General features: G+C 48.1%; 1 protein-coding gene across 5 annotated transcripts in view; it reads right to left on the bottom strand.

Moving 5' to 3' along the window:
• Positions 1-14,809: 14,809 nt before the first annotated feature.
• Positions 14,810-25,911, bottom strand: part of SETX (senataxin) — an 84,861-nt gene continuing 73,759 nt past the window's right edge. For all 5 annotated transcript variants that reach the window (XM_081279649.1, XM_081279650.1, XM_081279651.1 and 2 more), the window contains 3 exons: positions 22,988-23,086; positions 21,437-21,524; positions 14,810-18,077 (listed from right to left, as the gene is read on the bottom strand). In XM_081279649.1, the coding sequence (XP_081135775.1) occupies positions 17,355-18,077; positions 21,437-21,524; positions 22,988-23,086 (910 nt within the window). In that variant the 3' untranslated portion in view covers positions 14,810-17,354. The remainder of the gene's footprint in view (positions 18,078-21,436; positions 21,525-22,987; positions 23,087-25,911) is intronic.

Below are 25,911 nucleotides of genomic sequence, written 5' to 3'. Positions count from 1 at the left end.
TGACGCCTGGTTCTGAGCGGTACCTGAGCAGAACCGAAGCTCCCACTTCACAGCTGGGGTAGTGCGTGCCTCTTGTCCTAACCCTGCCCTCACCGAGGCACCAGGACTGGACCCTGCCGACGGCAGGTGGGTGGGGCCTGCCCTGCACACCGGGGATGTTTAACAGCACCTCTGACTTCAGCGCGGCTACTAGATGCCAATAGCACCCCTTCCTCCCTTCTGGCAGCCAGCGGTGTCTCCAGAGCTGGGTGCAAAATCGCCCCAAGCTGAGACTCACGACTTTAGGAGGAAAGGCTGTTGTGCCTATTTTACAGAGAGGTAAGTAGAGGCTAAGAGAGGGGCAGTAATTGGCCTGAAGTTGCTCAGGAACAGGGGCAGGGCTGCACTCAGGGCTGCCTGAGCTGTTTAACCCCCAGGCAGGCATCCACCCTTGCCCTGCCCTGCCCTGCCCTGCCCTGGCTGCCCTCCTTCCTCTTCCTCACCTGCAGCCAGGGCAGGCTAAGCCAGGAGCCCTCCTCAGGAAGCTCTGCTGGGAGGGACGACTCCCCTACCACCCCCTAAACTCCACGCCTGCCTTCCTCACAGCCAGGAGGTAGTGTGGGTGCCTGGGAAGCAGGCCTGGGTGGCTGGGCTCAAGAGGGTTCCCCTGCCCTGGCTGCTCTCCCTGCCCCTCCCAGCACACCTTGGGTGGGGAGAGTTAAGGGAAGACGCTTCTGGGGGAAAAGCTTCACTTATTTATTTATTTTTTCCTTTTTAAAACACAAATGACAACTTATAGGGAAGCCAGAAAATAGGAAAATGAGCTAGCAATAATTTTTAAATTAAAATCATCCACAACCTCCATCCAGAGCTAATAACTGTTAATGTTTTCTGATAGATATTTCTAGTATTTTTCCATAAAATAAACCCACACACAGATATTACCCCTGCCTCAGTGTTTGTTAAATTCACGTGCTCAGGCTCAACATTTCCTTTTTGGTTTTTGGCTTATTTTATGAGATGGGGTCTCGCTCTGTTGTCCAGGCTGACCTTGAACTCATGGGCTTGAGTAGTGGACCTCCCCACCCAGCCTCCCAGGCAGCTGGGATACAGGCGTGTACCACCACATCCAGCTCTTTTTATTTTTTAAATTTTTTGGAGGGATCCAGTGTGATGTTTTGATACATGTATGTAATGTACAATGATCAAATCAGGGTGATTAGGGCTGGGGCGGGGCTCCATGGCAGAGCATTTGCCTAGCATGTGGGAGGCACTGGGTTCGATCCTCAGAATCACATAAAAATAAGTAAATAAAATTTTAAAAACCAGGGTGATCAGCATACCTATTACCTCAAACACATTATCTCCTTGTGCAAGGAACAAAGTTATCCCTTGGAGCTATTTTGAAATACAGGATAGATTTCTAACCACGGTGAGTCCCTACTACACTAGAGGACAGGACGCTCTCTCCTCCCATCCACCCTGTGGAAGGCTGCCCCGCGCGGCTCTGTGATGCACCAGTGCGGATTCAAACCTGTCTGGCTGGGGATCTACACGACCAGCACCAAAACCCAACTCCAGGGATTTAAGCAGCAAAAGAGATTATTTAAAGGTTCCTGGGACCCATGGACACATGCCAGGAGAGCCAGACATGACTCAGGAGCCACAAAGCTGGGAACCACAGCCAGCATCCTCCCATGGTAGAGCGGAGAGATGGAGCCCAGGGTTGCCCTGGCCGCCTCCGTCTGGGCCCCACCAGGCTTCCACTGCACTCCATTCCCACTCTCTTGAGGGAGATGGAAGGTGGAATGTCTTTCCCCAACTAGAGGAAGGTGACAAAGAAAGAAGCCCTGGCCACCACTGAGTGGGTGTGGCACGTGCGCCCTTCTGCCCCAACAGGACCTGTTCCTAGGTTCCTGGTGGCAGGGCAGGCCGGAGGCTGCAAGACTGCAGACAGCCAGTGGGTGACCTGCAGCCACAGTGCTCCAGGTGGCTTCTAGCCAGAGGATGCTCTGTGGCCGATGGAGTAGGTGGCCCTGGGGACCCAGCCAGGAAAAGGCGGGAGAGGCTGGAGGCCTGGGCGCTGGTGTCTTACACAGCTGCCCGGTGCCCACGTGGTGGCTCCAAGGGAGGGACGATTCCAAAGACAGAGATGGCCACAAAGGGCACCGGGTCTGGAGCCCGGCCAGCGTTCCAAGCTGTCTGGCACCACCTTGCACTGGCTGGGTGACCCTGAGCAAGTCTCTCAGTGTCTCTGCCTGCGAATTCTCAACAGTAAAAGGTGTGCCCCTGTCCCAGGGCTGTTTTGAGCAGTAAGTGAGTCACACGCGGAGTGCTCAGGGCGGCGCCTGGCACACGGGTGGTCTCCACTCATGTCAATGCCAGTAGAGCTCCTCCTTCCTCCCTCTCCACACCCGCCAAGGGCGGCAGCCACACTCCCTTGCTTCTCCCCCTCCCTTTCCTCATTTACGTGAACTTGAGGACCAAACCGCCAAGCCCAGGCAGCACAGCCCCTGCCCTGAGCCCAGCCCGGGGCTGGCAAGGCCACACTCCCCACCCCACCCACCTTCCTCCAGGCAGGGCCCAGATGCCCCAGCTGAGGTTCCAAGAAGGACCAGAAGTCTTGGCAAGCCCCGCCCAGCCCCTCCAAGGCCCCGCCCACCCCTAGCTCCTCCAAGGCCCCGCCCAGCCTCCCGCCCCCAAGGCTCCTCCAAAGCCCCGCCCAGGCCCTCCTGGCTCCTCCAAGCCCCCCCCAAGCTCACCCCCACCTCCCCAAACCCTCTCCAAGGCCCCGCCAGCCACCCTTCTCCTCCAAAACCGTGCCTCCCCCTCCAGCTCCTGCCCTTGAGGTGAGAGTGGGGAGACTGGCAGGACTGGAGGTGGGGACCAGAAAACACAGGTCCTGGAGAGGAGGTCCTATGCCTGCCAGCAGGTGCAAGGACTGTGCCGAGGCTCCTGCCCAGGAAAGCCATGGCAGCTCCTCCCAGGCCACCAGCTCTTCTCATCTCAGTGTCACTTTGTGACCACTGTCCCTTCCAGTGCTCCACCCTGACCCAGCAACCCCCAAAGAGGCCTGGAGGGGCTGGCCTGAGGACAGAGGCAGGGCCCTTCCTGAGAAGCCTTGAGAGCCTGGAACCGGAGCCTGCGGGTGACAGTGGGGCTGGCCCATAAGTGGGTGTGGAGGCTCCTGGAGTCCTGGGCAACCCCCCCTGGTTGCAAGGTGTGGGGGCAGGGGGGCCGTGGACTTGGGCAGCACCTTGGCCTGGAGGCAGCCATGAGCTGGGGGGACCGGGTTCTCTGGTCCCACATTTCTGGAGCTGGGGAGAGTACAGACGAGACCGGGTCTAACATCTGAGGTCCTCCAACCAATCTGCCACAGGCAATCCCTGCGATCTACACTCAAGTGACCCTCCCTGCACTGCTCCAGACACAGCCAGCATGTGATGGACTGAGTCCCCCCAGGTCCTGGGCAGTCTAGAAGGGGTGCAGGCTCTGGTGGGCATGCCATTGGGCCCAAGTAGGAGCTATAACATCTGTAGTATTAGGGTAGGGCCGGTGGGAGGCCAGGGTTCGGTGGGGCAGGGAAGAAAGGAGGGAGGGGGCCTCTACTGCTTGGTGCCAAAGCCTACCCCCACCCCTCCCAGGCCCCCTGATGCCCCACCTGACACCCAGGAGCTGCCCTAATTGTAGCCCTCCTCCCTTGAGTTTTACGAACTTCTAAGAACTTCCAGCAGAGTTGGAATTAGAGGCCTGGAGAAGGGAAGTCTGGGCCCTGATCGTGGCCTCTAAACCCCTTTTTCCATGAAGAAAAGGCAGGACTCTGGGCAGCAAAGCCTGATTTAATGGCTGGGCACCGTGCACACAAGGAGAGCCTTCTGATATCCTGAAGTCAGGAGGCCTCCCAGAACAGGAAGGACACTCCCAGGGCTAGCTGGTGGGGCTCCCATGGGCCTGTTGGAAATCACTGAAGTATAAAAAAGAATACCATTGTAATGCCAGATTCGTGGGACCCCAACAGACCTCCAGGAGACAAATCCGATGCAATCACACAAGAGTCTTTATTGCAAGCTCGAGCCTGGACTCACAACCGTTCCCAACACAACGGTCCCAGGGAGTGAGTCCTGGTCCTTTGTTCAGTGAGATTTTATAGGTTTTGGGGGATACTCTGTGCGTCACAACATCACACAGCAAATCATTCTATACCGCGGGAAAGTCAAACAACTCTTAGCATTGATTAGCACATTCACTGGCGGGAACAAGTTGGGTAGGGGTGATTGGCTAGTACAAGAGGGGGTTCCTTTGAACTGATTGGTTTAGGCCATGAGGGGAGTACATACTGAACTACATGGTTTCCCAACATGTTATCAACCACCATAAACTACTGGGGGGTCATCTGGCATCCCAGGTATTTCCCTGTCTCATGCTGATTAGAGGTTGCTAGGGGGTTGCTTTGGGTCTTCACCTAGCCTAACTGAGTCAGGGACACCTGGGCACCACAGATCTCTCCTGTTATGTGCAGACAAACAACTCAGCAGGGTGGCTATCTGCCTAGAAAAGCTCTGTGTGTTTTTCCAAGGACAAGGGTCACGGCCCCTTCCTTAGGACAGGCCTTGAGGTAGAAGCTGCTGTTATTTATTTTCAGAAATGGAGTCTCATCAGTTTCTCACCATCAGCAAGGACTGTTACACCACATGAGTTTTCTTCTTAAAGGAAATCGTGTGTTAGGCAGCCTTCCATCCCTGTGATGAAATACCTGAGAAAATCAGTTTAAAAGGAGAAAAAGGTTTATTCTGGCTCATGGTTTCGGAGGTTTCAGTCTGGAGTCCCTTGACTCTTGTTTCTGGGCCTGTGGTAAGGCAGGACATCATGGGGGAACACGTGGGGAGACACCTTATGGAGGCCAGGAGCAGAAAGAGAAGAAGCGTTGGGGACAAGATTCCCCCTTTGAGGACACACCTCCAGTGACCCACTTCCTCTGAGGAGGCCTCACCCCTACGGTGTCCTTCCCACCACCAGGGACCAAGCCTTCAACGCAGGTCCCTGGGGCACATTGTAGATCCACCTGTAACACCAGGGATCTGCAGTGATATTTAAGAAGTGCTCACAGGGCGTGGGAAGGGTGTGGGGAGGGAGAGGTGCAGGGATGGGAGGGGTAACCCCCATGTACAGCACAGCAGGGAGATGTGACATCCACTGACCCAACCACTCAGAGAGCCAGAGGACAGGGCTCTGAATGCCCCCAGCACAAACGATAAGTGTCTGCAGAGACAGATGAGCCAGCCACCCTGATGTGATCCCTGCCCATTATGTCCACGTACTGAAAATGCCACACTGGGCCCCACGAGCCACGACTATCACCAGGTGTCAATCAAAATTAATAAGCAAGGACTGGAGCTGGGGCTCAGAGGTAGAGCGCTCGCCTGGCATGCACGAGGCACTGGGTTCCATCCTCAGCACCACATAAAAATAAAATCAAGATATTGTGTCCAATTGGAAGGGCAGCAGAATACAATAGACACTGGTATGGCCCTGTGAATAAACGTGGCTGTATACCAATGTGATCCTGCCATCTGTACACGTGGAAAAGTAAGATTAGGTACCCCATTTGAATCAAATGTATGATATGCCAAGTTCATGGTAATGTTTTGAGCAACTAATAAAAAAAATTTAAAAAAAATAAAATCAAGTTAAACCCGAAAAAAAAGATATTGTGTCCACCTAAAAAACTACAAAATAAATATTTTTTAAAAAGTAATAAACAATAATTCACAAAATGAGCTGGAGGAGAGGTGGGCCGTGGGGAGCCGTTCTTTCTAGAAGAATACCAGCCAAAGAGTTTTAGTCGGTCACTCTTTGGCAGTCTCTGGTGTGACCACTCATGCAGACAGGTGCGACGGCCACTGGGTCAAGCTTCGGGCACTGTCATGGCGGCAAAGCTCACCCTGCAGTGGCTGGTTAAGGGCCAAGAGGGGAAGCTGCTGAACACCCCCCAACAAGTGACCCAACCCAACGTCACCAGCAGTGGGAGCCGCAGGTGTACTTCCTCTCCTGATGCGATGCGGCAGGACATTGCTTATTTATTTTACTTTAAAAGCAAAGGGTTTCACGCAGCTCAGGATTTCGGGAGCTGGAAATCCAAGCCTGGGCAGCTGCACTGGTTTGGCCTCCGGTGAGGAACCTGGGGCTGGGTCACCACATGGTGGGTGGCATTGAGGTGGGTACATGGGTGAGGCAGGAAGCCAGAGCCTGCCGAGAATATCTCACCTGACTCTGTGCAGGGTGATTTAGTCAGTGTTTGGCTGCTGTGATGAAAGGACCCGGCCAGCACAATTGCAGGAGGGCTCACAGTTTCAGAGGTCTTAGTCCATAGAAGGCCGGCTCCATTCCTCAGGCTGAACCTCAAGGCGGCAGAGGGTTGGCGGAGGGAAGCAGCTCACTTCAAGGTGATCAATAAGCAGAGAGAGACCCCACTCTCCAGATACAAATATGTACCCCCAAGCCAGGCCCCATTCCCACCTCCTCCAGCCACACCCACCACTTCAGTTACCACTCAGTTAATTCCTGTCTGATTAAATCACTGATTGGGTTGAAACTCTTACAACCCAATCATTTCTCCTTGAACTTTCTTGCATTGTGTCACATGTGAGCTTTTGGGGGACACCTCACATCCACGCCATAATACAAGAGGACAGGCAGCTCAAATTTTGAGGCATCTGGTAAAATCAGTGGCCTTTACTCTTCAAAAATGTGTATGTCATAAAAAAGGCCACAAACAACAAAATGAAAAGGGAAGCCAGGCACAGTGGCGCACACCTGTGATCGCAGCGTTCGGGAGGTTGAGGAGGAGGATCCCAAGTTCAAGGCCAGCCTCAGCAACTTAGGGAGACCCTGTCTCAAAATAGAAAAGAAAAAGGGTTGAGGATGGGCTCAGCAGTAGAGCACCCCTGGTTTCACCTTGGTACCAGAAGAAAGGAAGGAAGGAAGCCGAGTGAGCTCTCCCATACAGAGGGACAGACATCTGCATCAAAATTGTTTTTAATGCCGGATGGGATGGTGCACGCCTGTAAACCCGTGGCTCAGGAGGCTGAGACAGGAGAATTGCGAGTTCAAAGCCAGCCTCAGCAACTTTGAGGCGCTAAGCAACTCGGTGAGACCCTGTCTCTAAATAAAATACAAATAGGACTGGGGATGTGGCTCAGTGGTCGAGTGCCCCTGGGTTCAATCCCCGCAGCAATAAAAGACATTTTAGGACAAATGCAGAAATTTGAATATGCTTGGCAGATAACATTATTTACGGCCAGATTTCGATGTGGTGATGTCATTGTGGTTGCGTAAAAGATGTCTTTATTCCTTGGAAATGCATGCTGAAATATTGAGGAGTCGGGTATTGTGACATCATCCACACTTTCAAACTGCTCAGTGAAACTCAGGGCACGGAGAAGAGGGTGGGTGAATGGAGAAAGAGCATGCTGAGGTCAGACAGCAGGATTGGCGCTGGGTGTGGCTCAGTGGTGGGCACATTCCTGACATGCAGGGGCACTCTCCCACAGAGTCACACCATCAGTCCTTTAATTTTTTATTTTGAGACAGGGTCTTGCTAAGTTGCTGAGGCTGGCCTCGAACCTGCAATTCTCCTGTCTCAGCCTCCTGAGCATTGGGATTTCAGGTGTGCACCACTGTGCCCAGCTTCAAATTTTCTTTACATGAAAATTTTTTTCTACTAAAAATTTGTATAAAAATAAATAAAATAAAATAAAATATAGGCTAGTTAACCAACTACAGCTAGAACAATGTATTTTATTTATAAGAAGTAGGGAGTAAAATTATGTCCCTTCCTCAAACCATGCACAAAAATAAATTCTTATGGTTAAGGACATAAATGGGAAAAGTGGGTTTTTGAAGCTTTTAGGAGACTGATCAATTCAACAACATTAAAATAGAACCCTCTGAACAACCAAAGACATAGTAAAAAAACAGGAAGCACAGACTGAGGCAAAATATTGGGAATGGATTTGACAGAAAAAGGATCAACACTGAAGATATATTAAGAATTTGTAAAAACTCAATGAAAAAGACAAACAGTCCAAGAAAAAAGTGAGCCAAGGATGGGAGCAGGCAAATCCCAGAAGAGGCCGTGAGTGGCCCATGAAAACCTGAACCTAAAAGGCCAGGCCTGGACGGTCTGGGAAGACCAGCTCCCCCCCATGAGTCTGGCTGCATGGACATGGGAGGGGCGCAGCCGTGACTGTAGCTGAGACGTTGTCCTGCCGGCAGCTCAGGCGCAAGAATGACTTCAAGAGCAGTCACCCAAGTAGCCAGGTAGTGAGCCAGGTGCCCGCCCTGGGGCACACGCTGGGACACCCCCACAGGGCGCTCTCAGACGGGCTCACTGTCTCTGGGATCACCCTGGAGCTGCAGGGTAGTTAGCGGCATCCTGGCCCCTGCGCCTTACATGCCAGAGCATCCCCCTGTGGTGACAATGGCAAATACCCCAGACACTTTCAGTCCCCACCCCCAGTTCCAGGCCAGTGTCTCTTCTGGAGAGGAGAGAGAGGGAGGCCCCACTGTACCTACAATGTCTATTTTCTGAAGAAGGATCTGAAGTAAAGCAGTGGGGATGGTGGGTGCCACAGGGCGTTTCCTGGCTATGGTCACACTATTCCCAGGGCTTGGACCAGGTCTTCAAGACATCACCTGTGTCTAGAGGTGTCTATGGAGGACACGCTATGCCCTTGGCCTGGCAGAGCCAAGGTGCCGGAACTGGGTTCTGCCTAAGGGAGGTGAGGGGGCTGGCAGGCAGCGGGCAGGGGGCAGTGACCAGGGCCAGCTTCCTGGGGAGGCCTCCTGAGAGGAAGCTTCTGGAAGTGTAAAGAACATTCCAGAGGACCAGGGCCCTTGGAGAGCAGGGAAGGTCTGGGAATGGCCTCCAGGTGGGGGCCAGGAGAGGCCTCCAGGGGCCTGTGTGGGGTGTTCTCTGTGATAAACAAGGGCTACAGGGTGAGCCCTGGTGGGGCCTGGGATAGGGTAGGTTTGAGGTCAGGCAGGTTGGCGGTGATGGAGGGTGGGGATTCTGTAGCCCCGTAGGAGCTGTTGGCTCTGGATGCCAGACCGTGTGTGGATAGGGTCTCTGCCTCCAGCCCTTTGAGGATGAATTTTGCGGGGTCACTTCTCACCTGGGGAGAGGTTTAGGTCTGCACACTCTAGCCAGGAGGGCAGCTCTCCCCAGGTGCCTGATCTCTCCTGGGGATTTGGCCAAGAGGCTGGACAGGTGCAGTTCCCATCACAGCCACCGTTTCGGTGTGCGTGTTCCTTTGCACAAGCCCCAGGTTCTCAAGGCAAGAGGGGCCTGACATTCAGCTCACCACTGCTGGCCAAAGGGCCGCGGGCTGTCCACCATCCCAAGTGGTCAAGGGGAGGACCCGGCAGCAGGCGCCTGGCCAGCCAGAGACCCACAGATGAATGTGTCCAAAGCCCCAGTCCTCCCCATTGCTCTCCTGGAGGAAGGGCATCTATCCAAGGAGCCCAAGGGGGAGTTCTTAAGGGTCAATATCCATTGAAGTATCAATGAACTAGAAGGAGCACTCAGTGCAGCTCCTGAGCGCCGGGCCTGCGCGTCCTCTGGGGCTTCCTCCGCTGTCTGCACCACGTAGGCTGCTGGGACGCAGGTGCACCCTGTGCGCAGGCCTGCAAGCCCGCGGGGCTCCAAGGCGGATTCCGCGTGCAGCGCTCATCTCCTACAAGCAGTGTGACTGTTGCCAGCAACCAGGTTCCTTTGTCTTTCTCCTCCTGAAAAGTGGGGACACTGGCAGGAGTTCTTGTGCTCTAAGGGGTCCTTGGTCAAAAGCGTTTGAGAGCCACCCACGTAGAGCGATGGCTTGCACACGGCTCCCCCAAGACCTCACTCCCTGCTCCTCGGTACTTCATCGTCACCCACAACTGCCAGGGTGTCTCCCAAAGGAAACGCCCCTGCACTGCTCTGCTGCTCCTCTGTTCCTCTGGCTGCACCTCTGCCCCGCAATGGACAAGCTGGACCAGCAGCTGTCTAGGTCCCGGGAGATCCTGACCTGGGGGCGCAGATCCCCAAGCAGAGGGAAGACCCGGCCAAAGGCGCCGCCCTGGCAGAGCCGGCCGCACCTGGCCTCAAGGGGCGCCCTTGGCCCCAGCGTCTGGACACCCGCGGTGCGCGGGGCACAGGACCATGGGCAAGAACCGTCGCCGCCTCTGAGCTCGCCCCTGCAGGGTAGACGCTGAACACCGCCTTCCTGTGCAGCTGCCCCTCAGGCCATCAACAAGCCCTTTCCTGAGCCCCCACTGTGTCCCAGCCCTGGGGGCCCAAGGTACAGGAAAGGAGAAAGGAAGCCAGGGGTGTACTCAGAGTCGGGCAGATCTGGGGCACCTGGTGAGGAAGAGGTGTTACACTGAGCCCAAGATAGGTGTGTGCCCGCTAGCGCCCCCCAAGGGACGCTACTCCAGGACATATCCTAGCTGGGACCTTGAGTGGTCCTCAATGCCCACCGGGGGAAATCCAATTATCACATGGCAGAATGGAGATTTGCTAACTCTGTCAGGTTTGGGGGTCTTTTTAAAAAGACACATTGGCTAAATAACTGGTGTGTTTTCATTGAAATTACTATTATAAATGCAATTGGCCTTCATTGTGAAATAATGGAATGTGAAAAAATTTGCATACAAATTATCACTTAGAATAGGTGGAACAGGGGCTGGGGATCCCTCTCTCTCTCTCTCCCCCTCTCCTCTCTCTTTAAAAAAAAAAAAAAAGAATAGGTGGAACACAGGATTTTTAGGGGGTGGAACCAACTCTGATGCTGTAATGGTAGAAACATGCCATTAGCCATTTGTCCCAAACCACAGGAGGCCTAACACCATGCATGTACATGACTTACTCCACCGGAGATGCAGTTAACCCACCTCATGGACTTTGGATGACTAAGACACAGTTCATCCAGAGGAATAAATGGATCACCTGGGAGTGGGGGAGTGATTGCCAAGGTGATTGGTGATTATCAGAGAGGTGTAAAAGCAGCTGTTATAATCATGTGTAGGTAGAACCTCTTGAGACAAAAGAGAGAAGTTCTCAGCAAACAGAAGGCATAAAAAAGAACAAAGTAGAAATTTTCAAAAATTCAATATTTAAAGTAGAATTTCACTGGGTAGGTTCAATAGTAGATTCAATGAACTTGACGAGCAAGAGAAAATTGCCCAATTTGTAAACAAACAAACAAAAATGAGATAATATCAGAAGGTCCTAGGAGAATCAGGAGATTGGTGAACAACAAATTTGAAGAAATAACAGACATGAAGACGATGGTATTAAAGTGAATTTCTAGGGGTGGGGCTATGACTCAGTGGTAGAGCGCTCACCTAGCATACATGGGCACTGGGTTCAACCCTCAGCACCACATAAATGTAAAATAAAGATATTGTGTCCACCTAAAAACTAGAAAACAAAAATTTTTTAAAAAAGAGAATTTCTAACCAGCTCTCACTGTTGTGGTGTAAGCTAATCAATAAAATCAGTAAGAGTTTAAGTTATAGGTTATAGTTTTGAACAATTGTATTCGCTTGATCATATAGACATAAGGCTTCTAGATATCAGTAGTAAAAGGATGAGTCAATGAGAGAACTGCAAGCATCAAATAAGTTACCAGTACTGGGACAGCGGGATGGAGTCACTGTGGCTATACAAACACAGAGTGTGGCTGTGGGGGCTCCGTCTTAGCTGTTCTAGACTCCATTCTAGTTTCTCTGTTACTGCTCCTGTGAAGAGGGATCTGCAGATCCATTTCTGAGAAACAGAAACAAAAGCTGTCTTCTTTTTTAAAAATTGTTTTCCTGCACTCTGTACCCCACAGAGTGTACCCAACTCAGGGTATGGCGGTGTTGTAGTGGCCATGTCCTGGCTTTGAGAACATTTCAGCTCAGCTGAAACTCGGACCTGAGATGCAGTTAACTAAGTTGTAAGCTTTTTTTTTTTTTTTTTTTTAATAGTTTTTAGTTATAGTTGGACACAATACCTTTATTTATTTTTATGTGGTGCTGAGGATTGAACCCAGGGCCTCACACGTGCTCAGCAAGTGCTCTACTACTGAGCCACATCCCCAGCCCCTGCTTTTTTTTTTTAGCCTCTGTAACTTGCTTGCCTGATGCTGAGAAAAGCCCCTGAGTTGTGGTTTTCATCCTAAATTCCCAAGACACAGGCCAGGAAGTTGCTGTTCTCCCACAGAGAGTCTCTGTGGGTGGGGGACAGTCCCTGGCCAGGTAAATAAAGCTCTCTTTTGTTTGAATTCTGACTTAGGGTGTTTCCTGAGGCGACTCCCCACCGACACCACCACTGTAAAAGGCCTACTCCCAGTAATCAATGACATCTATTTTTTATAGAGGTCCTGCCTCTTTAATGGAAATCTGGAATCCCCTCTTACTACTGTCATAGGGAGGGAGGACACAGACATTCAGGCCACAGCATAAGGGAATAACTGTTGCAATGACTGGATTCTTCATCAGGAACAATGGAGCTCAGAAGAGAGTGGACAGCATCTTTCAAGTGCTGAAAGAAAATCATATTGTTGACCCAGAATTCTACATGCAGCAAAACAACCCTTGGAGAGGTGACATGAGCATTCTTATGGCAAAATGGGAGAATCCATTGCCAGCACAACTCCTCAGTTCTCTGGCTGAATCAACATGATGTCAGAGGCAACTTGGAACACCACGAATAAGGGAATGTGCACAGATGTGTTCCTAGCTGGTGAAGGCATTTTTCTCCTTTTACATTCTTTAAAACTTGGATGTCCGTGGAATACAAAGCTCACACTACTGTCCACTGGGGCTTTTGAATGTATGTGGTGTGTTGTACTTCATCGACAACCACACAATATAAGAGGGAGGGCAGCAGGACACTATGATGGCCGAATGTGCAGTCTCCAGGTAGGCATCAGGGAGAGGAAGATGGGTGTCAAGTCAGGAGCAGGGAGAGCTGGGTGACCAGAAGCCAGATCTGCCTGCCTCCGACTTTGGAGACAAGTGGTCCCACCAGACACCCACCTGGCAGGGACTGGAGCACAGGAAGCTGAAGCACAGGATGACCAGCTTCAGGCCAGCCAACAGGCCAGCAGGCAAGGTGCCCCTGTTGCAACCTCCTGAGCCTAAGGGCCACAGGGCTGCCACTTCATTTCTGCCCTCCAAATCTCATGAACAGAAGTGTTTCCTGGGGCCTGCCCTGAGGGTTTTGGGAATTCAGCTTGGAGGCTGACAAATTACAAACCCACCACACCCTTCTTGTCTCTTCCTCCCAGAACCCCAGAGGTCAGAGGCTATAATTTTAGATCTTATTGGTGAAAGGAATCACAAGAGAACTCAAAGCCCAATTTTCAGGTAAAGTAAGTAAAATGCATGGAGGAGGTGAACTGCTCAATGTCAAGGACAGAGCTGAGGCCATCCCCAGCCTCCTTTCCAGGTGACATCAACTCCCTCCTAGGCTGATTTTTGCAGCTGTATGGCCTCTTTGCTCCTCAGCTGTACTGCCCTGGGCAAGCCAGTTCACCCACCCAACGCTGTGTGCACTGGGGATGAGGCAGTAAGCACATCTGTGCTTGGCACATCTGGCTGTTCCAGACCCATTAAATCAGAAAATTCTGGGGTGGAGTTGAAGTATCAGAACCTTCTAGAAATTTCCTGACTTGAGTGCATCCCCAAATTTGAACACACCCAGTGTGACAGCTTGGTCTGTGGCAGTGCTACCTAGAAACAAGGCAGCCATCTGCCTCTGCCCACCAGGGAGCAGCTCCCTCTGTGGCCTCAAACAGGGGACATGCCTACTGTGTGTGCCAACTGACTTGGCCCAGGCCTGTATGCAGTGGGTAAAGGCGAAACAACGCAGGTCTCCGAGGAGTTGTGGAGGGCTGCCCATGTTTTGTGTTGCTGCCTAGTACTATAAATTCCTTTTAAGCTGAAGCTAAATTTTAGTTTCCTCCCTGAATTATTAATTCCTCAAGCAGATGAATGGCAAAACCCAGAGGCGGGTGCTTTGGTAGATGTCTGGCGATGCTAAGAATCACTGTGATGGCTACTGCAATAAGGAATCCACAAATGAAGTGACCATCATGCAGCACCTTCTCTTCAGGCCATTTGCAAGAATGACGACTCCCCCTATGGTGCGCGCACACCACTCGCCCATCCACCATAATTTGTGTATGCATACTGAAAGAGCTCTGGGTGCAGCACAGGACATGAGGTCAAGTGCCTTTAACAGCCATGAGGGTGGGCAAGTGCCTGCATTTCCTGAAGTCTGTATTTATTAAACGTGTTCCACGTCTGCGACCACGGGCAATTATGCCGACCTGGACTCCATGCTGCCCCCACTAGTGCCTTGGGGAGCTTGACTTGCTCTCTGCTCATTTCCTCCGCGGCCTGCCTCCAAGCCGAGCAGTGAGCTCGCCGTGGGCCACGGAGTCCACTGCACACCAGGTGGCCTGTGCACCTCCCTGCTGCCGAGAATTCCAACAGGAGCTGCTGAGCAAGGCGAGCTGGACTGGGGATGGGTAGTGGACTTTTTTATATCCAAATTACATAAATTCCCCTCCAAGAAATTTAAGCATGAAACAATGCAATGGCAGATTAAATGGATTACCTGTTAGAACCTTGTATCTTAATTCTATAACATATAACTTTATAGCCTATGTCAATTTTCTTGTTTCCACTTTTAATTCTGCCATTCTCTTAAAATTTAGGTTTTGACAAAGAGAACAGGTCCATTGTTTGTCGAATCCCAGCTATAAATATACAGCACAGAAAGGCAAAGCTACAGGAAAAAAATTGTCAATCTGCACAACTGAGTTCAGAAAATAGTTTAGTACATTTCTTATAAAACTAATTTACAGGAGGTTATTCACATGTACTTATCAAATTTGCTCCTGATAATTCACAAAACATAACTAAACAAACTGTGCACAATAAATCTAAGGGAAATATATACAAAGAAGGTTAAATAGAATATATTCATTTTGAAATAACCAATACTCAAAAGAAGTCAGAGCACTTTCTTTGAAAGTTGCTCAAGGACGCAGCAGCCATGTCTCCATCTTGCAGCAAGACAAGCCACGTCCGCAGCAGCGCCATGACAGACATGTCAGGAAAGGCCGCGGCACACACACCCAATGCTTCCTGCAAATACTTTACCAACTGAAACAAATAAAACTTAATGTCAAGTTCAGTGTATTCTGGGGCACAGGTTTGTTTGCAGGGATCAGGGAGCAGCTCGGTAGCAGAGCACTCACCTAGCACCCGAGGTCTTGGTTAGATCCCGGCATCCCTACCCCCACACAAAAATTAAAAAAGAAGGATGAAAAAAAAAAAAAAGAAAAAGAAAAAAGGTTGCAGTTCTTGACAATTTTCAGGTGACTGGCCTCTGAGCAGTGATCCAACAGATGACCACAACCTAAGAACAGGGATCAAACTGGATGGAAAGAATACTGTTCAGCGTGGGGCTGTGAAGGATGCGCTTGGGGGGGAAACATTGGAATTCATGAGTCAAGACGAGCAGACTGGGATATGTCCCCTTACCAGCTACTTTTGTCATCTCCCTTAGAAGTCCACAGTTTTTGACCTACCGAAGCGGTCACTCCTATAAATTTGAGTTAAATTTGAGCACTTTCCCAAGATAGCAGAAAGTAAGCTGAAAGGTCACATGAGGTCTCTTGACCAAGGCACGGGGAGGAAGCGCACAGAGCCATGGCCCAGGCACAGCAGGGCTCACCCAGCCCAACCTGCTCTTCCCTTCACCCAGGGCCCAGGGCAAACTGTACCCGTAAACTGGAGGCAGCGGCTGACCCAGGGCCTAAATGCTCTTAGAAGGTGAGCTCCCTGGTTTCAGGAATGTCCCGCTGACATTCGTCAGGCATCCAGGCACCCGCGGGAAAGACACAGGTGATGGAACAGAAAACTCCAACTCTTTTCAAGGCTCTTTAAAACCTGCGTCAGCAGAATTTCTCACACAAAACCCTTTTTGCTGAAAAAGCGGATGACAAAGAAAATTTAAAATAGTGCACATTTATCTTCAGGTATTTGTGTTCCTGCCCCAAAATCAAGTTAATGGGCTGCACAGAATTCACTGTAAGTGACTGGTTATTACAACCATCAGATAAACAACTTTGGAAATTTGGACAAAATCAGGCATGACAGTTGGCACTCCCTCCCTATCCTGAGCCAGTCCTCTTGCCACCCGGTTTTCCTCCCACAGGGACCACCAGCTCCACAGAATCAGGGCCGCCGACCGCACACGGCCCTTTCACCCTTGGATGTCCCAAAGCCAACAGGAATCGGTCAGCTCTCTGCCTGGTTCTAAACTCTTCTTTGTTACCCTTCTTTTTAAAGGAGTCTCTTTCCTGCCTAAAATACTCTGCAGGGCCTACCCCAATGGTTACCATGCTGCCTGGAGACTGGGATTTGCTGGGAAGGGTTGACTTTCCCTGGTAACCCACCAAAAGCTCTAACAACCTACCCAAGTTGATTCTTCTGTGGCAAACCCAGTCCTCCTTATCCGGAATTCAGTAACCACATCCACAACTGTTTGCAGGTGCATCTGAATGGTGCTTCAAGAACTTCTTCCATCTCTTATTCTAGTATTTCAGGAAGTATAAGAATTTCATCCAGAGAACAACATGTACTCTACAACAGGTAAATGAACTAATCAGATATTTAATACCCTGTGCCAAGGTGCCTGGTCTAAAAATGCAAACACCACATAAGCAGAACTTTACCTAGCATAACTGATCCTCAAACATCCCCAGGAAACTCCAGTTGTTTTATTTAAGAAGAGCTAGAGGCATCTGATCCACTAGCACTAACTCAGATTATTCCAAATCACCTCAGCTGTTAAGGAAACTTGCCTTGCCATAGCAATGGCTGAAAGGACCTGCCTCCTCTAGCTCCCTTCCCACCCTGATCCCCACATGAAGTTTGTTTTGTTGAAAATGATTAACATTTAAGCAGGGGAAAGAAAAGCGGCCTACTAGATTAAATTTTAAAAGGATTTTGTTATTTGCTATACAAATATACATTTCAACTTTTACAACATCCACTTCAGTCTGACCTCCTCTTCTATAGAACAAGAGATCAACATTTTGAGTCTCTGACTTCAAGGACATTATCACAGACACACAAATGCCCTCTGAAAGCTTTAGCAACTGACAGGAATTACTGAAGATGACCAAAGGCTCAGCTGTTAGGATGCACGCCCATCTTTTCCCACAGCACAAACTCCTTTCAGGAAGAGACGGTCTTGTCCAGATGGTCCTACTAGCTGGTCACCTTGAGTTTACAATACCGCCTGTGGCTGGCAGTGCAGGCACCTGGCTTTGCTATAAAAGCTTCCTCTTCTTGGAATAGCTCTCCTCTTTCTCCAGTCTCCTCTTCGTATGATATGAGACAGAGCCATGCTTCTCCTGTTCCCCCTCACTGAAAGCCCTGGTCTCTCTCCTGTGACAGAGCCCTGCTTCCAGGTCACATTTGCGTTTACTTGTGGAAGCATCCGAGCTCGCAGCTGGAGGCTCACCTGGCACGGGAGGTGTGTGGTTGCTCTGCAGGGGCAGTTTAGCAGCAGACAGTGGCAATGCACTGCCAAGGTCCTGGTGAGTTACGGGAAAGCCTGGCTCTCCCAGGGGAGATGTTGCTCCAGGATGCTGGGGGCTCAAGGGCTGTGGATCTCTTAGGAATTTTCCCTTGGCATCAGCACCCAATCTCCTCAGCAGTCGTGGGTCCCGAAGTCGGTCCTGAAGAGGAGGCCTTTCAGGGTCCTTTGAGGTCACAGTAACAGAAACTTCCCTGCAGTCAGAGGGTGTGTGGTATACAGAAGATGCAAAAGATGTCTTGGCAAATTCATTGTCTAGCTTGTTGCTGGGCAAGCCACCTTGGGGTCTGGACACCTCTGGGGCGATGGTAGGTGGGTGCGTCAGACTCCTCTGTAGCACAGGCTTAAGTTTCAGAATCTTCATTGCATCATGTCTATAGTTTTTGTCGCAGGTTTTAATGATGGCACCACGCTTCTGAGCATCCTGAATCAGATGATTCCAATGCTGGTTTTCCTTGAAACAAAAGAAAGGGCGAAACGATTATACCCCAAAGAAACGCTCCTATGGATGGGGACCATGGAGTTCCAACATTCATTTCTGAACAAATGATACATATACTTTTATGCATAGATTCTCAACAATGCATTACTCATCAGACAAGGCTGAAGGAAAAAAGTAAATTCAAATACATAATGACAGACAAAAACTTTGACCATTCTCACAACTGTTACTCACGCTGCAAGGTGATGTACCATCATGCAGCTCTGCACTACTCTCTGGAAACTTCATGTAGCTAAATTTCCATGAAAGAAAAAATAAAACTTCAGCTTCTGTGAAAAACTCAGCTTCTGTGCCCCGTTTCAAGTGTGCCATGGTCACACACTTCTAATAGCTACTGCACTAGATGATGCAGGCATAGAACACTCCTGTCCCCGGGGTCCTTTGTATAATGCTGGCCTAGGGTACTGCCTGCCCTTGGCAGAGCTGATATTCGGCAGCAGGAAGGCTTGGTCTCAGAAGGCAAGCTTGAATGCAGGTGGCTATTCTAGAAAGAGGCACGGAGCTTTACTGGCTTCCCAAAGGCCTCCCAAGCCCCAAAGATAGAAAACATATTAACTGACTGAGATAGTATCCCACAGGTATCACCCAATTTCCTGACTCTTTTCTGGAGCTTAACCATGAGAAACATAGCTAAATGAGTAACAGAACAACATGTTTCTTCTCTTTTCCCTTTATAATTTTCTCCAATAGTAATTCCTGATTTACAACCACTAGAACTTGAGTGAGTCACTTTACTAAGAACAAACAAGGGAAGAGATTAAAGGAAAAGAAAATGGACAACGACCCTCATGTGGGCTCCTACTGAAAGGTGGTTAGGGCAGTGGGGCTGCAGTTGGGCTGCAGTTCTGCTTGCTATATACAGGGGCTTGGTAAAGTCACTTGACCTCTCTGAGCAACTTTCCTCATATAAAAAACAGGAATAATACCTCATTTAATATTCACATTTCACCACTCCTGACTGTGGGCTGCCTCTTGGCCAAGCAGCAGTTTCCATGTGCTGATGCCAGGCAAATTCATGACTCAGCAACTCTAACTCCTTTTCAGTCAATGTATCATTTACAGATCTTCTCTGAAAACCTTCCATGGACATCATCTGATCGACACAAGAAAGCTACCACCACCCGGGGAGTGGAATCAGGGGTTCTAAGACAGCCCTGGAGACAGTGGCGGTGCTCTCTGAGGAAATGTTGATCCACCAACCTTTTAGGTGGATGAGGAGGACACTGACCCTAGGAACTGGGCAATGACTGGATCCTGAAAGTGAAATCCTTTCAAGAATATCTTGACCTATTCATTTTACCTGTACTTTTGCTTTTATGTATGCTTTTGTATGCTTTATGTATGATCTTGCTTTTATGTATGCACAGAGTGAAATGATAAACACTTGTCTCAAGTCCAAGACAGCAAAAAATGAGGATTTCAAGTGCGAGTCAGCGCTGCATCACAGCCCAACAGTAGCACACAAGGGCGGTGTGCACTGTGCTTGGTGGCTTTCTGGGTCTAGGGGTCAGTCAGGTGAGCAGGGTGGGTGACGCAGCGAGGGCCATGCGGGCAGCCAGGTCTGGTGGCTCAACTCTTCCTCCTGCTGGGAGGCCTCTCCAGAGTCTCAGTCTGTGGCTGAGACACACATGGAACAGATGGCCTTGCTGTTTTTGCCAAGACTATCATACCTAAATTGGCACCTAATCCAATCCTAAGAGCACAAAAATAGTTTTAAGGAGGGACTATTAATCTTGGCTTCTCAGAGGAAACCACCAAGTGCTTTCATGACTGACTCCATTTTCATGACAAAAACAGAGCTAAAGAATTGGCGGGGGGCGGGGAGGCACCAGTGGTGGGCAGGCAGGTGGGACCCAAGAACAACAAAACAAGTCAGGTGGAAGCCTTGCCCTGGCCTCCCCGCTCTCTGCAGTGCTGGCCTGGGTGGTGCTCTACCACGGGCCACTCCCTATCCTCCCTCAGTGGGCTGCTCTTTGTAGCACTGCCTCCCCAGAGTGAAAACACCCAGGCCATCATGGGGAGGCCAGCGGCCAGCAAATTCATGGAAGTACGAACCTGGGGTTCCCAAAGACTACACCCCTATACTGGGGATTGAATCCAAGGGGCTCTACCACTGAGCTACATCTCCAGCACTCTGCATTTTTTATTTTGAGACAGGGTCTTGCTAAGTTACCCAGGATGGCCTCAACCTCCAATCCTTCTCAGCCTCCAGGTTGCTGGAGTTACAGGTATGTACCAGCACTCCTAGCTTGTAATCGTTTTATTTTTAATTGCTTTATTTCTTCTTCTTCCTTATTTATTTATTTTTTGTGGCATTAGCGATAGAACCCAGGGCCTTGTACATGCTAAGGCAAGTGTTCAATCATTGAGCTTTATCCCCAGCCCACTGCCTCATTTAAACATGTTAACATTTACCAATCTTCAGCAATACTAAAAGATTTTTTTCATATCAACTTAAAAATAGGGACATAAAAATTAGAAGTACATAGCTCCTAAAACTTCCTATAAGGGATATACAAACAATGGAGATCTAGTAAGAAAAGGGGTACATGAGATAGAAGGTACATTTGAATGCCCTCTAGTGGTACTAACTAAAATGAAAGGCAAAATTCTGAGTTTCCTTCTCTTCTAAGATGACTTTCAATAACAACAAAATCCCAAAAGTCATCAGCCCTAGAGACCAAGAGCAAGTACGCGCTGCATCTTGCTGTGACTCCACCAATGACAGCCTCCCACTTTACTACAGAGGCTTGGCTCACACTCCCTGCAAAGAAGCAGAGGAACTCTGAAGGCAACGACTTCAGCAGATGCAGGCGCAGGGCTCTAGGTGGTTCAGGACAGATCGGAGCACACCTTGTGCCACATTTGCTCAGTGTTGACTAAACATCAAACACTGAGCTAACACGCATAGGTGTGATCCCACAGACGCAGGATCATTTTTAAAAGGTACCCTGAGAACCTAGTGGAAATACCTGGGCTGAGAAAGGGTAAGTGGCTTATGTGTACACAAAAACTTCCAGGGAGGGGCTGGGGATGTGGCCCAAGCGGTAGCGCACTCTCCTGGCATGCATGCAGCCCGGGTTCAATCCTCAGCACCACATACAAACAAAGATGTTGTGTCCGCCAATAACTAAAAAATAAATATTAAAAAATTCTCTCTTAAAAAAAAAAAAAAAAAACTCCCAGGGAAAATTTACTGGAGGACATTATAACCTTTATTTGCATTTTGATGGAGAAATAAAAAACAAAAACCCACTGATAGTAACAATGGGCAAACTTGAGCTCCCTTTAGTCCCCAAAAATGTACCTACCATCAGAGTCCTCAAATGCCCGAGGATGAAGAGGCTGTACTTGGCTCGTGTAATGGTGACATTCAATCTCTGCAAACTGGCCAGGAATCTAAGCAACAAAAAGAAGTTACTTCTTCTTAGAGGAAGGCCTCACACATTTGTTTAAAGGAGGCAGGTGGCATTTAAGACAACTCCTGTGCTCCTTTCAAGTCTTTTGAAGACAGTGAGTTCTTAGCCTTTTTGTCCCAACCCAGCACAGAAGCAATTCCCACTAAAAACAGTAAACAAACGTCAATCTCCTACTCTGACTTGGATATAAAATTTAACAGTATGACTTTTAAGTCTTAAAAATATCTTTAAAAAATCATTTCAATTATTCATTCTTAAATTTAAGTACATTTAAATTGTTGAACTATTGTGGAACTACAAACATCAGTCAGACAAATTAATAGAAATAAAATGGGAAAGAATCGACCACTTACAAAACAATCCTGTGGTAAATGGCCTCTGTGTGTACATGCAGCCCATCCCAATTATGGACAAAGATCACTTACATTACTAATTATAAGAATAAACAAATTTACAACCTGTAAATTCCATTGAATTGAACCCAGGAGTGCTATACCACTGAGCCACATCCCCAGCCCTTTTTATTTTGAGGCAGGGTCTCACTAAGTTGCTTAGGGCCTCATTAAATGGATGAGGCTGGCTTTGAACTTGTGATCCTCCTGCCTCAGCGTCCTGTGCTACTGGGATTACAGGTGTGTGCCACCATACCCAGCTCCCTCTGTATCTTATGAGAAGGAACAGAGAGTGGGATGAAGAGTTACAGGCCTGGAGCTCAAGAGAGTCCTGAGCATCTGTAACCAGTAAATAAACTGCTAGCAGGTTAGGCTACTAAACTGTCAAAGCAGGAAAACAGAAGGGGAAAAACAGTTTATGACACATACCATGTGGGACACACATATCTTGGAAAGAAATACACTTAATCCAGCTGTTATTTCTTATTAAATGAAAGAACAGAGTCACACTATGGAATGGGCTAACATACAAGACATCAAGGAAAGCCAACCTAACAATAGATCTATTTTACAATAAAGAAACTTTCATGATATTATAAAAGTTTTCATAAAAAAAGTTAAGAGATGGGACTGGGGATGTGGCTCAAGCAGTAGTGCGCTCGCCTGGCATGCGTGTGGCCCGGGTTTGATCCTCAGCACCACATACAAACAAAGATGTTGTGTCTGCCGAAAACTAAAAAAATAAGTACTAAAAATTCTCTCTCTAAAAAAAAAAAAAAAAAAGTTAAGAGAGCAAAATAATGGTGTTTTCCAACAGTGATAGATGATAGATCTAATCCTAAAGGCAGCCAGGCACGGTTGCACACTCCTGCAACCCCAGAAACTCAGGAGGCTGAGGCAGGAGGACTCCAAGTTTGAGGCCAGACTCAGTAACTTAGTGAGACTCTGCCTCAAAATGAAAAATAAAAAGGACTGGGACATAGCTTAATGGTAGAGTGTCCCTCGGCTCAATTCCCAGTACAAGAAAAAGGGGACCGTAACAGCTACTCACCCAATTGAGCCCTGCATGGTATTTGCCCTGACACATGTAACAATGACACAGTCCTTCTGACGACCCTGGAAGGCATCCACAGTGTCCACTTCTGCTGGTCTATTTGCAAAAGAAAGACATGTTTACAGACAAACTATCAAATATTAAAACAGAGTCACATTTTAAAGCCTTTTCTTTTTTTGTGAGATTCTTAGCAGTTAGTCTTAACTGCACTATGTCTCACCCCTGTGCCCTGGCAACCATAAATCTCCTTTCTGTCTCTAAATTTTCTTATACCAAAAACATACAAATGGAAGCATAAAACATGTGATCCTCTGGCACAGGCTTCTCCCTTAGCCTCACCATCCAAGACTCATGCATTGCTAGCCCATGGCACCATTCCTTCCTCTTTTGACTAGTATTTCATGGTAGACATACCACAACTTGGCCATTCACACCGGATGGGCACTTGGGCTAGTTCTGGTTTATGACTACTACAAATCATGCTGCTATGAATACTCATGCAAAAGCTTATGGGTGAACACCTGTTCTAGTCTGTTGGGTATACACCTAGGAGTGGAATTGCTAGGTCCTGGGGTAACTCTATATTCAACTACTTGAGGAATCATTAAACTCTTTTCTACATTTACTGTTTTACCTTTTCACCAGCAACGCATCAGGGTTCCATTTTTTCCACATCTTCCCCACTTTTTTTTTTGTCTGGGTTCTTTTTTTTAGGTGATCTTAGTTGATGTGAAGTGGTATCTTGGGGTTTTGATTTGCATTTCCACAGTGGCAAATGACACAGCATCTTTTCATGTGATTATTGGCTGGGTTTATATCTTCTTTTGAGAAATGCTTATTCAAATCTTTTGCCTATTCTTGAAATTACTGAGTTGTTATAATTCTTTATGTATTCTAAGTATCTTTATGTATTCTAAATATCTTTATGTATTCTAAATATGAGGATTTTTTTTTTTTTTTTTTTTTTGTGGTGCTGGGGATTGAAACCAGGGCCTTGTGCATGTGAGGCAAGCGCTTTGCCACTGAGCTATAGCCCCAGCCCCTAGGGTCTTAACAGATAAATGATTTCCAAGTATTTTCTATTTGAGGGTTGTTTACCCACTTTGGGTGTGAGGCTAGGGATGGAACCCAGGGCCTCATGCATGCTGGATAAGCACTCTATCGCTGAGCTATACCTTTCCACTCTTTGACACTCAGAAATATTTGAATTATTATTTTTTGTGTGTGTGCTGGGATTGAGCCCAGGGATGCTTTAACATTGAACCACATCCCCAGCTCTTTTTTAAATTTATTTTTTGGAATACTGGAGATTGAACTCAGGGGCACTCAACCCTGACCCACATCCCCAGCCCTATTTTGTATCTTGAGACAGGGTCACTGAGTTGCTTAGTTCCTTGCCATTGCTGAGTCTGGCTTCGAACTTGTGATTCTCCTGTTTTAGCCTCTCAAGGTACTGGGATTACAGGCATGCACCACCATGCCCTGTCTCTTTTTACTTTTTGAGATGAGTTGTTTAGGGACTAAGTTGCTGAGGTTGGCCTTAAACCTGCAATCCTTCTGCCTCAGCTTCCTAAGTCACTGAGATTACAGGTGCACACTACTACTGCATATAACCAAAAAGCTTAATTGTTATGAAGTCCAATTAGACAATGAACCCAAGGCCTTCCTTCAAGCACTCTATCACTTAGTCACACCCCAGCCCTTTTCATGTGTTGAGACCAAGTTGTTTAGGGCTCGCATCAGTCTCCTGAGTAGCTGGGACTATAGGTGTGCACAACTAGGCTTAAAAGTTTTACAGTTTAATCAGCTTAATCATCTCCCTAGAAAAGATACTTGGAATCTTTTTCTAAAAATTTTAAACTTTATTTATTTTTGGATTTGTTATGATATATTCATATGTGTACACAAACAGTATATTTTGATCAACTTCATTCCCCAGCACCTCCCCTTTCCTTCCCTCCCTCTCCCATCCCCTTCTTCTATTCTACTGGCCTCCCTAATTATTTACTAATTTTTTAAATATTTAAGAAATTTTTTTAGTTATAGGTAGACACATACCTTTATTTTATCTACTGCTGAGCCACAACCCCAGCCCACCCCTATATTAAAAAAAAAAAAAGTTGTTCTAATTAATCATGTCAATAGAATGCATTTTGACACCTGTACACAAATGGAGCACAACTTCTCATTCCTCACACCAGTAGTGTAATCATACATGTATATAGGGTAATAATGTCTCATTCGTGTCCTTCCCATCCCACAGCCCTACCCTTCCTCTCACTCCCCTCTGCACAATCCAAAGTTCAGGTACTTGGAATTTTGAGAGATTATCCTATCAATGTGGGGAGTCCTATTATCTTAACATCTTCAGATCCTTGAACACAGATGTCTTTCCATTTATTTTGGTGTTTTAAAATTTCTTGCAACGTTTGCAGTTTTCAATGTATAAATCTTAACCTTATCACTTCTTTGGTTATATTTATTCCCTAATTTATTCATTTTGATGCTACTGTAAATGGAACTGGTTTTATTTCCTTTTCAGACTAATCATAATGTATAGAAATGCAACAGATTTTTATATATTGACTCTGCATCCTGCAACTCTGCTCCGTTTGTTCATAAGCTCTAGCTGTTTCTCTGTATGGCTTCCATAGGGTTTCTAAAAATAAGACATGCCATCCACAAAGGTTTTTTTGTGTGTGTGTGTGGTGGTGCTGGGGACTGAACCGAGGGCCTTGTGCATGCGAAGCAAGCACTCTACCAACTGAGCTATATCCCCAGCCCTATGAAGAAAAAATTTTTCCTCTTTCTTTCAGATATAGATGACTTTTGTTTTTCTTGCTCAACTGCTCTGGCTAGAATCCCTAGTATAATGTGGAAAAGAAATGGGAAGAGCAAAGATCCTTCATGGTCTTAGGAAG

The sequence above is a fragment of the Spermophilus citellus genome (assembly GCF_964194105.1).
Source record: "Spermophilus citellus genome assembly, chromosome: 2".
Lineage (NCBI taxonomy): Eukaryota > Metazoa > Chordata > Mammalia > Rodentia > Sciuridae > Spermophilus > Spermophilus citellus.
This window is presented reverse-complemented; position numbering and strand designations above follow the sequence as displayed.